General features: G+C 41.1%; 1 protein-coding gene across 2 annotated transcripts in view; it reads left to right on the forward strand.

Annotated features, from left to right (window-relative positions):
- The window catches only part of ZRANB1 (zinc finger RANBP2-type containing 1), a 62,278-nt gene that overhangs the window by 43,275 nt on the left and 4,208 nt on the right, over positions 1 to 14,795 (forward strand). Inside the window, exons 3-9 of one of the 2 annotated variants that reach the window (XM_021703787.2) lie at positions 1,143 to 1,330; positions 5,206 to 5,359; positions 8,529 to 8,600; positions 9,133 to 9,331; positions 12,820 to 12,940; positions 14,180 to 14,309; positions 14,412 to 14,641. In XM_021703787.2, the coding sequence (XP_021559462.1) occupies positions 1,143 to 1,330; positions 5,206 to 5,359; positions 8,529 to 8,600; positions 9,133 to 9,331; positions 12,820 to 12,940; positions 14,180 to 14,309; positions 14,412 to 14,641 (1,094 nt within the window). Of the gene's footprint in view, positions 1 to 1,142; positions 1,331 to 5,205; positions 5,360 to 8,528; positions 8,601 to 9,132; positions 9,332 to 12,819; positions 12,941 to 14,179; positions 14,642 to 14,795 lie in introns of both variants that reach the window. The other variant, XM_044916178.1, reaches the window with a different exon arrangement.

The following is a 14,795-nucleotide window of genomic DNA, read 5'->3' on the forward strand; positions in this document are numbered from 1 at the left end:
GTTCAGTGAACATGGGATTTATTTTAAAGTTTTGCTATTTTTAATAACTGGGAGAAATTGTTGCATTGTACCAATCTGTTACTCCAAGGAGTAGCCCTTATTTCTCTAATTCCTAATTCAAGATGGCAATTAAAAAATGGCTCTTTAAAAAATACACTAAGAATATTTTTAGCTGGTCTTAGCATTTTACCCAACAAACAAATTTTTCCTGATACAACTTAGGACACACTTAAAATTATTTGGTCCTTCAGTCTTGAGGGGTGTGTGTGTGTGTGTGTGTAACACTCTTTGTGGTTAAATTTGAAGCTTATCTACACCTTTATATTTGCCAGGGGTATTTATTCATAGATGTGTACTGTACTGCTTAGTAAATAGGATTACTGTCTTCACCCAATATTAATTTGTGTTAAGTTTCGTAACATGGGTTAGTGGGAACAGAAAGTTCTTTATGGATTGGGAAAAATGATACTTGTTTTATCTCTCTACCCCCAACTGGTTTGTAATGTTTTATTTTAGCATATTTTTTGTTCTAACTCATCTGGTTCAAGTTTTACCGTATTAATACTTAATGAGTGTAAGGAAGACTTGGCTTTGAGAGGTTCTGAAATCAAAATGTTGCTAACTTTAACTTATATTGAAGATGGTTTTAATTGCTCTGAATTGTTTCATACCTAAACAGCAATATGGAAGGCTCAGCATCTGTTTTGATTCAGCTTAAAAAATGCAGTTGTAAAGGGCACGAGAGCCCAAAGCCAACAGGAAGCACATCCCCGTCTCCTTGGTTTCTGCAGAGTCAGGACCAGACAGGAGTTTAGTGTCTTCTGTAAAGTCTAGTTTCTCATACTAGGATTACTGATCTCTTTGATCCAATTAATATATTCTAATGATTCCTCTAAGCCTCGAGCATGGAGCCAGCGCTGATGTGAAGGTAAGTACCTAAATAGGTAGTTCTAGTTCTGGAAAGAAATTAAAGGGAGAGGAATACATCAGTTTTCCTTAATATTTAGGACATTTAAATATGTTGTCCTGGGGTCCAGAAATCCTAGAGAAACACTTAAAAGGGTTTAGAGTGAATGCAACAGGTTTATGCTTTTGGAAGAAAAATAGAAATAAACTCTTTTCTATCTTGCTGCTTGTTCTAGGGGTTGTAGAAGGTGACTTAGCTGCTATAGAAGCGTACAAGTCATCAGGCGGGGACATCGCACGTCAGCTCACTGCAGACGAAGTGCGCCTCCTGAACCGCCCTTCTGCTTTTGATGTTGGCTATACTCTCGTACATCTGGCTATACGTTTCCAGAGGCAGGATATGCTAGCGATACTGCTTACAGAGGTGAGTATGGCATTTTGGTTAAACGTTTTATATGAAGGAAGTGTGTTCATTAGTTTTCATTTTTGATGTAGTGTTTTTCTAAACTGTTCTTAAATGTTTTAGATTTCTTTTACTCCCTTTGTAAATTCACACTAAACTTGGACTTCACCAGTATATAATTCCTAAGGGTATTAGGCTTTTAAAATAGAACATTTTGCCACAAGATTTGAATCATCAGTTTGATTAAAGAAAACACTAGGATGTATCTTTCATTCATTCATTTAACTAATATTTATTGAGTACGTACTGTGTGCTAGGTATGGTCCTAAAAAGGGATATAATTGTGAAGACATTGGCTCTTCCTTCAGTGCGTATCCAGAAAAGTAGAGAAATAAACAGGTAATTCTGTACAGAGTGTGTTCTCATTGATGTAAATGCCAGGTGCTGTGGGAGTACTTGAGAAAGTGTTTTGGGGTATCTTACCTTCTTACCTAGAGCAGGTAACATTGTAGTGGAGATCCGAAGGAGAAGTAGGAGTTAGCCTCATAAGTGGGTGGAGAAGAGAGGGAAGTTGAGGAAACCATTTATTCAGAGGCCCTGGTGGTAGTGTTTGTGGTGAGGTTGGGCACTTGCAGGTACTCAGCATGCCTGTGATGGTGATTGGGAACTGGGAAGGGAAGCATTGTGAAGGATGATGTAGGCCAGGGAATTGGAAGATTGTTCCTAGGGCAGTGAACAGGCTGTGCAGTGTTAGGGAGAGGGTCAGGGGAGTAGCCAGATCAGATCAGAGTGTTTTGGCATCTGTGGATGGGAGAGGGCGGAGCCTCGGGAGGGTAGCACGGTGTGATGCGCTGCTGGCAAGCACGCTGCTGGTACAGAGTGGCAGTGGCAGTATGAGAGGTGGGCCGGTTTGAGAGAGCTGGGGGGACAGAGTCAAGATTGAATGGATCGACTGGATGTGGGGAGTCGGGGGGAGAGAGGGGTCAAGTTGGTTCTGAGCTCTTGGGCTTAGATAACTACGTAGATGTCACAAAGGATTGCAGATGAACGGTTCAGGATGCGACCATATTATCCAGGTAATTCTTTTAATGATAAGAGAAAGAGAGTAAGAGTGCAGAGAGTCAGATCAGTTGTAGATTCAAATTTTGTCACTATACGTCTTCTGTGGTATGCATATGCATATTTGCATATTCAGATTGGCCAATATTGGGAACCATTATGTACAAAGCACTGGGAGGGATTAAGGAATATGAAGATTACCTGAAACCATGATTGAAATGGCTAGCCATTGTTCAGTTTGCTAAGAGTCCAGTGACGCCAGAGGCACCAGAAAGAGGAAGGGAAGGGCTTGAGCAATAGTCATGGTGAAAACAAGGGGCAGCTACTGTGGATAGAAAAAGGGACTGTTCAAAAAGCAGCCATGTGCTAAGAAGGCCCAGAGTTCTGGAACAGGGGATGGAACAGTTAGCAGTAGCTTCTGTAGTATTTGAGGTCTGGCTATATTTGCGTTGTGTATTGGCAGGGCCAGCGTGTGGAGCTGTAGTTGCTGGTGGTGGCAGGAGGCAGGATAGAGAGGGCAGCTGTGAATCAAGGCTCAAGTCCTTTGGGGGGTTCCTGGACTCCCCTCAGCCTGGTGGAGGGCTGTGAGAAAGTTGGAGGGACTAAGTCACTGACCTCCTAAGAGCATCTGGGGACTAACAGTGGGAAGGCAAAAGAACCCCAGGGTACTATTTACGGCCTAACAGATCACCTCCATTTAGCAGCTTTAGGCAACAGTTGTTATCTTCACACAGTTTCTGAGTGTAGGGAATCTCGGAGCTGCTCTGCTGAATGGTTTTGGCTCAAGGTCTCATGAGCTTACAGTCACATTTTCAGAGCTGCAGTTGTCAAAAGGCTTGACTGGGGTGAGAGGATCTGGTTCCAAGCACACTCGCATGACTGGTGGCGGGAGGCTTCAAATCCTGGTCACGTGGGCCCCTCCAGAGGGCAGGTTTCACCAGAACAAGTGATCTGAGAGAGAGAGGGCATGCTAGAGTGATCCACGTGGAAGCTTCAGGGTCTTCTAGATGGAACCTAATTTAGGAAGTGACATACCATCATTTTTGCCATATTCTCTGGAACACATAGACCAATCGTGGTGCCCTGTGGGAGAGGTGAGAGTGGGGTGGATTTCCAGGGAAAGAACCAAATTGGGTGTGGAATGTCATCTCAGTGGAGTGGGCACTCCAGAAGACAGAATTGAAGGGGCCGGTAGGGAGATTGGACTAAATAAGTAAGGGATGTGCCTGCAGAGAGAGCACAGAACTAAGTATTTTTGGGATGAGACTAGGAGAACATTATATTTTGGGGGATATGTATCTGGGGCAGGGTTGGTTTTTTTTTTTTTTTTTTAATATTTTATTTATTTATTTGACAGACACAGCGAGAGAGGGAACACAAGCAGGGGGAGTGCGAGAGGGAGAAGCAGGTTTCCCGTGGAGCAGGGAGGGAGCTCAGTGCGGGGCTCGATCCCAGGACCCTGGGATGGAGCCCTGCATCAGGCTCCTTGCTCATCGGGGAGCCTGCTTCTCCCTCTGTCTCTACCTGCTACTCCGCCTACTTGTGCTCTCTCTGTCAAATAAAAAAATATCTTAAAAAAAAAAAGGAAACTATTAAAAAAAATATAGACAGGAGGTCAGTGAAAATGAAGTATTTAAATTTTTTTAAAAGATTTTATTCATTTGAGACAGCGTGGGTAGGGGGAGAGGCAGGAAATCGACTCCCTGCTGAGCTGGGACCCAGATATCATGACCTGAGCCGAAGGCAGACGCTTAACCATCTGAGCCACCCAGGCACCCCTGAAGGATTCAAATTTAATGAAAATTCCCATTCAGGTTCACAGGTCCTTCCCAAGTTCACGTGCCCTAAGTTAAGAATTACTGGCCTAAGGAGATGGTTGAGAGTCATAAGGTTGAAGCGGCTAGAGGTAAAGGGTGGGGAAGGTTGTCCAGGTTTGTGGCTTTGGTCTGTAGTGACAACAGAGAACAGAGCTGACTGGTTCACTCAGGGTTCACACCAGACTCATTTCCTCTCCAGCAGATACCTTTGATTTCAGAATTCTTCGTATGCAGTTATCTTGAGCTCCACAAAAGGAATGCAACTTAAATATAAAATAATATCTTTGCATCAATAGTTGCTATCCCTCATTAAAGAGAAAAGGAAAGTTTCTAGCCATGCCCTTGCTTAGAAGTTCTCTGTTGTAGCGTTCACTAACTACATCACTGCTCACATTTATTCCTTTCAGGCTGGCTATACTTCGAAGGTTCATTGTCTGTTCTACACTTGGAGAAGCCAATTGCTTTTTTAAATATTCAGAGTTGTAACAAAGGGGGAGGGATTTTTGAGGTCAGTGGAAACTAACCCTTTAAAAATATCATGCTTTCTTTATTCCACGTCAGGGTACTCGAAGTATTCTTAACCCAGCAGAAGAGTGTTTGTACTTTCCTCTTTCTCCGTGAGCTGGAATTTCCTGTTTTTTAAGAATGCTTTTATTGTGGGCATGATGCTTAGTCTTACTTAGGTGGTTTTCTGTGTCCTCCCTCCCTGTCCTAGGATGAACCTTTGTTTACAACACCATTTTACATAAGTTTTTATCTAAATCTTTATATATTTCCTTGGGATAAATTCCTAAGAAGTGAATTTCCAGAGTCAGAAGGTAAAGCATTTTTATGGCTATTTTCATGGAAAGTTGTACTGAAACATGTTTCCATTGGTGAGGAAATAATCCCTAATCTGTTTTAAGATTAAACAACACCCTGAGTTACTGGGAAGGTTTGGTAATTTCTCTTAAATACTGTTATTTTCTGCTTTTGTTAATGATAAATGAGATGCAGAGGAAAGTTTCTTTTGTGTTTAAGGTGTCTCAACAAGCAGCAAAGTGTATTCCAGCAATGGTGTGTCCTGAACTGACAGAGCAGATCCGGCGAGAGATAGCCGCCTCTCTTCATCAGAGAAAGGGGGATTTTGCTTGCTATTTTCTAACTGACCTTGTTACATTTACATTGCCAGCAGGTAACTCCAAATTTCAATGTGAAAAGAAATGTTCCCTTTATTATAATTCTTTTTTTTTAATGTGTGAGTGAAACTGTTTCTGTTAGAAAGCAGATAACTTAGTTACTATGTGTGCATTTTAAATAATTTGACTACCCTCTTGATCCTGGAAGTGACCAGTACAGGGTTCCTCATAAACTTATGCTTTGGATCTGGTAGGAAGATAGCAGCTGATAATAACTGACTTCTATGTGGGCCTTAGATGTTTTAAAAAACGTCCACCCATTTATTTTTCTCTTCAGGTTTAGTTTATGATATCGGTATACTTTTTCTTTCCTTTTTCATACCTATTTTAAAATTATGTGGCTTTGGTTATTGGTATATTAGCAGATAGGATTAGAACGCTGGCTTTTGATGGGTGGAATCAGATTATTTGAATCAAAAGACACTGGCATTTTTTTTGCAAGTGTCATTATGTTCTTCACTCATTATATTAATTTCTACTATGTTTGTGCAGCAGCTTTTCATTTTTCAATTCAGTGACAATCAGAAATGTCTTCCAGGATGCTTTTTGTCATTTGGCACCAAATAAACGCACCAAACATCAGAAGTTTCTAAAACAAAGCTTCCATCTTGGTTCTAAATGTCTTGAACTTTTATATTGACATGAACAGGGGAATTTACAAATGTTAGGGAGATAATAACTAAGCCTTTTTTTTTTTTTTTAAAGATTTAATTTATTTTAGAGAGAGAGAGTGAGCACAAGCGGGGCTGGGGAGCAGAGGGAGAGGGCCAGGCAGACTCCACGCTGAGCACTGAGCCCAACGTGGGGCTTGATTTCACAACTCTGAGATCATGACCTGAGCCAAAATCAAGAGTTGGATGCTTAACCATCTGAGCCAGCCAGGCACCCCAATAACTAAGCGTTTTAAAATCAGACACAGTTCTGGGGCGCCTGGGTGGCTCAGTTGTCAAGCGTCTGCCTTTGGCTCAGGTCATGATCCCAGGGTCCTGGGATCGAGCCCCACATCGGGTTCCCTGATCAGCGGGGAGTCTGCTTCTCCCTCTCACTCTCCTCCTGTGCTCTCTCTCTCTCAAATAAATAAAATCTTAAAAAAAAGTTCACTTGGAATGCACTCTCTGTATACTTAAGCTTACTCTGCTGATGTTTAGATTTTTATTTTGACTTGAAAATAGCCTAATTTTTTTTTTTTTAATTTTAAGGGTAATACTTTTTACTGTAGACTGCTCCATTGGTAAATTGAATAAAGCATGGAGAATTTGAGGAAGATGACACATACAGGGGTCTGTGTGCCAATAATTAATGGTTCATTAACTTTTATAAGAAGATTCTAAAGTCTGAAAACAATAGACCTGAGCAGAGGTTGAGAGTGGGGGGAGACAAGGGCAGATAAATATTTGTATGTTGTTACTGTTTCATCAACTTGAATTTCAGATAGCCCTATTTTTTTTCCTTTTCTGTTTTACTGAGGGATAATTGTCCTATAAAATTGTCAAATATTTCAAGTGTCCATTGTGATTTCATATATGCATATATTGTGAAAGGGTTACCCCCCATCTTAACACACCCATCGTCGCACATGTTTGGTTTATTTATCTGTTTTGGTGAGAACATGTAAGTTCTATTCTCCTAGCAAATTTCAATGATATAATACAGTGTTATAAAATACAATTACCATGGTTTTACATTAGGTGTTCAGCCTTATTCATTTTATAGCTTGGAAGTTTTTGTACCCTTTTACCAATCTCTCTTTTCCTCACTTCCCTCAGCCCCTGGCAACCTCTTTTCTACCCTGTTTTTATGAGTCTGACTTTTTTTAAGAGTCCACATGGAAGTGGTACAATGCAGTATTTGATTTGTCTTTCTCTGGCTAATTCCACTTAGCCTAATGCCCTCATTGCCCTTGTTGCAAATGGCAGGATTTCTTTCTTTCACTTGGCTGAATAACATTCCATTTTACACCCCCCCCCATCTTTATTCATTCATCCATTGTCTATATCTTGGCTACTGTGAGTAATGCTGCAACACACATGGGAGTTCAGTACCTCTTCATTATCCTATTTTCATTTCCTTTGGATATATACCCAGATGTGGGATTGCTGGATCATACTGCTTTTTTTTAAATTTTTATTTATTTGACAGAGAGAGGGAACACAAGCAGGGGGAGTGTGAGAGGGAGAAGCAGGCTTCCCGCCGAGCAGAGAGCCCGATGTGGGGCTCGATCTCAGGACCCTGGGATCATGACCTGAGCCGAAGGCAGACGCTTAACGACTGAGCCACCCAGGCGCCCCATACTTCTAACTTTTTGAGGAACCTCCATACTGTTTTCCATGGTGGCTGCACCAATTTACATTCCACTAACTGTGCGCAAGGGTTCCCTTTCTCCACATCCTCACGAACATTATTCTCTCTTATCTTTTTGATTATAGTTGTATGTAATTATTGGTCCAGATATTCTTACTATTTTTTATTTTTTATTTTTAGGGCACCTGGGTGGCTCAGTTGGTTAAGCGACTGCCTTCGGCTCAGGTCATGGTCCTGGAGTCCCGGGATCGAGTCCCGCGTCGGGCTCCCTGCTCGGCGGGGAGTCTGCTTCTCCCCCTGACCCTCCTCTTAAATCTTAAATCTTAAAAAATAAAAATAAAAAATAAATTTTTTTTTTAAATTTTATTCATTTATTTGAGAGAGAGAGAATGAGAGACAGAGAGCATGAGAGGGAGGAGGGTCAGAGGGAGAAGCAGACTCCCCGCCGAGCAGGGAGCCCGACGTGGGACTTGATCCCGGGACTCCAGGACCATGACCTGAGCCGAAGGCAGTCGCTTAACCAACTGAGCCACCCAGGCGCCCCAGATATTCTTACTATTTTTTAGATAACAGTTCTGCTAATGAAGTATAGAAAGGAAATCTTTTATGTTACATTTATACACACACACATTATACACGCATTTTTTTTCTATGAGAAACCAGTTGACAGCCTTAGCCTTCACTGGCAAGGGAGTTTTTATTTTTTGTGTGTTTTTTTTTTAAGATTTTATTTATTAGAGCGCGAGTGAGAGAGCACCTCGGCAAGGGAATTATTTTAGGGGAAATCACTATTAGATGCTCGTATCAAATTTATTAAGATATGAGACATAAGAAAATCTTTTAAGTCTGTTTTTTGCTTTGTAGATATTGAAGACTTGCCTCCAACAGTCCAAGAAAAATTATTTGATGAGGTGCTTGATAGAGATGTTCAGAAAGGTAAGTGTGGAATTAATGAGTGTGATTTAGTTCAATTTCCATAAACGCTTTGCTTTGTAAGGCTTGGAGCAGTTCAGTGTATGGTTGACGTGTTTTATTTTTACTTTAATTGAAAATGTAAAGTCCTTAAGAGCAGTGTCACATTGTGCTGTTAAAAATGTTCATTCTGTTAATTATATCTCGATAAAGCTGGAAAAAAATAAGAATGCTCATTCACGGCTCTTAACTGTGATGGAATAAAGGTATAAAAGTTTTTAAGCCTTAATTTTCTACTTCCTATTCTAGAATGGGTATATTTCCATGTTAAGCATTCTTCGCAAATAGTAAAGAATTTAAAAGTTGAGCAAATTATTCTAGAGCCACAGATGTTTCAACTACTCAGAAGGTTTGTATTTCAGTTGATCAGATTTATTTAGGTGTTTAGTAGTAAATGACACATAAACTTACCAATATCTAGAGAATGGGTTCTTTCCTCCAATGAATAGTCCTAAATTGCATGGAAATGAACATGTTACTTAAATTCCTTATGTAGAGTTAGAAGAAGAATCTCCAATTATAAACTGGTCTTTGGAATTGGCTACACGTTTGGACAGTCGACTTTATGCGCTTTGGAACAGGACTGCAGGAGACTGCTTGCTTGATTCAGTGCTACAAGCTACCTGGGGCATTTATGACAAGGACTCGGTGCTTCGGAAAGCCCTGCATGACAGCCTGCATGACTGTTCACATTGGTGAGCCGGCATCCTTCCGTGTGTAAAACCAGGCGTGCTCTCGCTGAATCATTTCCTTATAGTGTTAGGATACTTTTTGCCGTTACATTTTCTGTGGAAGCTAGGGGGAAAGCTTTGGTTTTGCACATTTAGACACTTTGAACATTTTGATGGCTTTTAGACCTTTTTGCTGAGCTTATTAAATAGAAACATTTGAAGTTAAATATTGATAAGGTCTTTGCTCATATTTTTAAGTGTTATCATTCCATATTTTTGTTGAAATTTAAAAGATTATGTTGGCATTGTATTACAAGATTTTTTTTTCTTCCTGAGGCACATAGTCTTCAGACCACATTTTATTTTGCAAATTTTGAAATCCACAGTAAAGTTAAAAAAATATATCAGTGCAACAGACTCTAGTGTTTTCTTCATTAGATGTCCAGTTGTTGACCTTTACCCACATATGCTTCATCTCTACATATGTAAGCACCTCCCTTTGCCAGTTGGTTTAAGTCATCATAATGCTTTTTCCCCCGTCAGTGTCTCAGTGTGCATCTTGAAGAACAAGGATATTCTCTTACCCAGCCAAGTCCTCATTACCAAATCTAAGAAAATCAGCAAGGACTTTGTTATCCAATATACGGTCCACATTACATCTTCCACTTATCTCAGAAATGTCCTTTCTGTAGACAGGGTTCCCTGCTATCTGAAAGAGCATTCCTGGGAAACCTTTTGTCAGCTGAACTGGCATAAAGCAAAGATGCAGTTACCATCTTGTAGAAGTGAAAATCCTCTTCAGGTTTCTTTTTGGCTAGCAAAAACAGGCGCTAATATAGGTCTTTCGTAAAGGTGAAGGGGTACAAAGCAAACTTCCAGATAGTGGGGAATCCTGTATATATATATACAATACTTGGGTGGATGCCGGGTAAAAAATATTACCCGGCATCCACCCAAGTATGTGACTGGTCTTGACCTATGGTAGTTTCTTGGTTCTGTATATACATCTCAGTTATCATAAATGAGAAAAATTGAGGCTGTAAAAGAAGCTAAATTAATTAAAATGCGTTTTTCCCCCCTCTTAACACCTAATTGAATGCTCACACAATAATGATAATGGCCTTACTCTGGAAAACTTTACTACCCTAGTTCCTCTATGTAATTTTTGAGCACTTACTAGTTGTGAATTTTGTTGTCAGTATTTAGGGATTATGTGAAGTCCATTAGAATATAAACTGCATGAGAACAGAGATTTTGTTGTGTTTCATTGTGGAAGATGTAGTGCCTCCAGTAGCCTGACACATAGTAAGTACATAGTAAACATTATTCAGTGAAAGTACTCTCTAGAATTTGAAAATGAAAGCAATTTAATCACTTTTTTGAGAGCTAAATTATAGATAAAAGCATAATGCAGGAGAGGAAGAATTTGAGGTCACCTGAAAAAAATTAAAAAGCTCTCTGGCTGGCAGGCCTCTCTGGTGACCTGATTGGATGTATAATATGTACAGGCATACCTCGGAGATACTGTGGGTTCAGGTCCAGACAACTGCAGTAAAGTGAGTATCGTAATAAAGTGAGCCAAAGGAAACTTTGGTTTCCTAGTGCATAGAAAAGTTCAGTCTGTAGTCAAGTGTGCAATAGCATTAGGTCTTAAAAACTACACATACCTTAATTTTAAAAATATGTCATTGCTAAGAGACCCTAACCATCATCTGAGCTTTCAGCGAGTTGTAATCTTTTTGCTGGTGGAGGGTCTTGTCTCAAAGTTGATGGCTGCTGACTGATCAGGGTGATGGTGGCTGTTTCTTAAGATGACAGCGAAGTTTGCTGCATCGATTGACTCTTCCCAAATGATTTCTCTGTAGCATGTGATGCTGTTTGATGGCATTTTACCCACAGTTAGAATTCCTTTCAACATTGGAGTCCGTCCTCTCAACCCCTGCTGCTGCCTTTATCAGCTAAATTATGCGATAGTCTCAATCCTTTGTTGTCATCTCAGCAGTCTTCACAGCATCTTCACCAGGATTAGATTCCATTGCAAAAAACCACTCTGCTCGTCCATCCCAAGCAGGTCCTCATCTGTTCAAGTTGTGTATGAGCTCGCAGCGCTTCAGTCCCATCTCCATGCTCCGCTTCTCATCCTAGCTCTCTTGTTCCCAGCATGGCTGTAGTGACTTCCTCCACTCAGGTCTTGAACCCCTCCAAGTCATCCACGAGGGTTGGAATCAACTTCTTCCAAACGCCTGTAAATGTTGTTATTTTGACCTCTTTCCATGAATTAGGAATGTTCTTAGTTGCATCCAGAATGGTGAATCCTTTCCAGAAGTTTTTCAGTTTCCTTTGCCCAGATCCATCTGAGGAATCACTGTATATGGCAGCTATAGGCTTACTTTGAATAATGGCTTGAAGGTTGAAATTACTCCTTGATCATGGGCTGCAGAATGGATGTTGTGTTAGCAGGCATGAAAACAGTCTGGTTGTCCATCTCCATCAGAGCTCTTGGGTGATCAGGTGTGTTGTCGGTGAGCAGTCATAATTTGAAAGGAGTTTTTTACCTGAGGGGTAGGCATCAGGTGTTTAAAAATATTTAGTAAATTATACTGAAAATGGATGTGTGGTCATCCAGGCTTTCTGGTTCTTTTATAGAGCAGAGTATATTTAGCTCAATTTTTAAGGGTCCTAGGATTTTCTGAATCGTCAGTGAGTATTGGGTTTAATTTAAAGTCACCAGCTGCATGAGCCCCTTCACAAGAGTGTCAGCCTGTCCTTTGAAGCCAGGCAGTGACTTCTCCTCTCTGGCTGTGGACAGTCCCAGATGGCATCATCTTCCAAGAGAAGACTGTTTCATCTACATTGAAAATTTGTTGTAAATTTGGTAAAGCTTCCTGCATTCATGATCTTAGCTAGATCTTCTGGAAAACTTGTCACAGCTTTTGTATCACTTGCCGATTCACCTTGCACTTTGATGTCTGGAGACAGCTTCTTTCCTTAAACCTCATAAGCCAACCTCTGCTAGCTTCAGGCTTCTCTTTGATAGTTTCCTCATCTTTCTGAGCCTTCATAGAATTAAAGAGAATTAGGGCCACTGGAAGTGGTTTTGTTACTCTTGTGAACACATGGGCTATTTCTAGTCAATTATTTATACAATGACCAAATAGTGAATACTATACAGTAATGTAGAAATGTATTGTCTTTGTATCCAGCATCTCAGATGATTTTGAGTGTTTTTTTGGTTTTTGAACTTGTAAACCAATAGTAGACAATTGAAATTGTTCTCATCACTAGTGTTTAAAGTTTTGATGAAAACTTGATGGGTGGTGAATGAAATTTTATGTGAGAATGTGTTAAATGATGTCTGTTAGCAGAAGGTAGGCATTTTTAATTTGAAGATATAGTGCAAAGTGGGTAAAATTAATAAAATTGCTGATCTCTTTACGTGAATTGCTTAAAGACTACATTAAATAAATGGAACATTTATAGAAGGCTTATTTTTTACTGTCTTGCTTTTTCAGGTTTTATACACGTTGGAAAGATTGGGAATCATGGTATTCTCAGAGCTTTGGTTTACATTTTTCCTTGAGAGAAGAACAGTGGCAAGAAGACTGGGCATTTATACTCTCTCTTGCTAGTCAGGTAAGAATGCTTTGAGGCATGTTGCTTCTGTGAGAAAAGTAGGCTACATGCTCGAAATCCTGGATTTACGTGCGTAAGCTATGTTAGAGGCATTGTGGTATACACGAAAGAGTGCTTGATTTGGCATTGGGTGACTTGGGTTCTGGCCGTGACTGCTGTCTGTCAGCTCTTTGACCAGAGGTGAGTCCACGCTGCAGGACAGAGGCAGTAACGTGTTTCTTACACTAAGTGACTAGAAATGATCAGAATGAAAGTCGTACTGTGATGATTCCAGGCGCTTCTATACTTTTTTCATATTGCTCTTCATTTATATTGTCCTCTTAGGAAGGTGGCTTTATGCCTGTTATATCTACCTCCTGGTTAGCTCCTGTTCTGTGTCTGAGAGGGCACTGAACCGAGATCACTGAGCTGGTGGCGGGCACTCTTGTGCTGGCGCTCCGCTGTCAGGCCCGGAGGGTGAAGCGGTGATCTGTGCGAGGCTCTCTCTCCATGTGATGTGTGCCAGGGGGAAGGTGCCATGGCCGACAGGTGGAAGGATTTCTTTAAAATTAACCTGGGAATGAACTTTTAGAAAAATGAATCACGTAGAGTGGTGCCTCTTAGACTCTAGCTTTCATACTAGTTTTATACTGTGAAGCACATTCAGTATGCTGAACGTTCAAATATACACACAACAAACCATTTTCTTTGCAGAAAGCACCATCATTTATTTGAACCCTGTGAATGTCACAGTGGCTGTTTTACATCTGTGACACGTACTTCCTGAAAATGGGGTGTCGGCATCCCTATAGACGGGTGGTAGACCTGTTCCGTATTCTTGCCATTTACTTTTGTATGAACTAACAGTTCATCTTTTTACTTGGGGAGGACCTCGTTGTCGGGTCGTACTCTCACAGGTGACTTAACAAGGAGGCCATGGAATGACTCCAGCATCCCTTGCTATCTGAATCTCTCGTTCCTGGGATCACTATTTAAGCAAATCTGCTGGGTTCTTGAGATCGGATAGTGAATGATACTTGTCTGCATAGACTTTGCAGATTTCTTTTATTATTTCATTGGATTTTGCTGTTTGAAGAATTTTACGCTTCTTTAGCTTGGCAATATTAATAGTAAAAAAAAAAAAAAAGGATTTGGTTTAGTGTACTGAAGGGGAGCAGCATTGTGTTTTGCACAGTAGTTTTCCAGGGCGGCAGTAAATGTTTTAAAGAGAAATTGCTTTCTTTATTTTATTCCGTACAGCCTGGAGCAAGTTTGGAACAGACACACATTTTTGTACTTGCACATATTCTTAGACGACCAATTATAGTTTATGGAGTAAAATATTATAAGAGTTTCCGGGGAGAAACTTTAGGATATACTCGGTTTCAAGGTAAGCCATTATTCAAGAGTATTTTAGAAGTCTCTTGTTCCTCACCAGGCAGCTTGCAGCCATATCGGGTAACCCCACGGGGATTTTCTTTCCTCCCTCCAGGTGTTTATTTGCCTTTGTTGTGGGAACAGAGTTTTTGTTGGAAAAGTCCCATCGCTCTGGGCTATACAAGGGGCCACTTTTCTGCTTTGGTTGCCATGGAGAACGACGGCTACGGCAACCGGGGTGCTGGGGCTAACCTCCACACCGACGACGACGTCACCATCACCTTCCTGCCCCTGGTCGACAGCGAGAGGAAGTTGCTCCACGTGCACTTTCTTTCTGCTCAGGAGGTAAGAGGGGTAAGAGGTGCGGCGCTCCGGTGAACCACTGGAAATGGTCATGCCGCCCCAACCCGGCCCGGGATGCCTCGCCCCGCGCGGCCTTCTCCGCACCGCCAGCCCTGGCCCTCGGCTCTGCCAGCCTGTGACACGTACCTTCCTGAGC

Source organism: Neomonachus schauinslandi, chromosome 6, assembly GCF_002201575.2.
Source record: "Neomonachus schauinslandi chromosome 6, ASM220157v2, whole genome shotgun sequence".
Classification (NCBI taxonomy): Eukaryota; Metazoa; Chordata; class Mammalia; order Carnivora; family Phocidae; genus Neomonachus; species Neomonachus schauinslandi.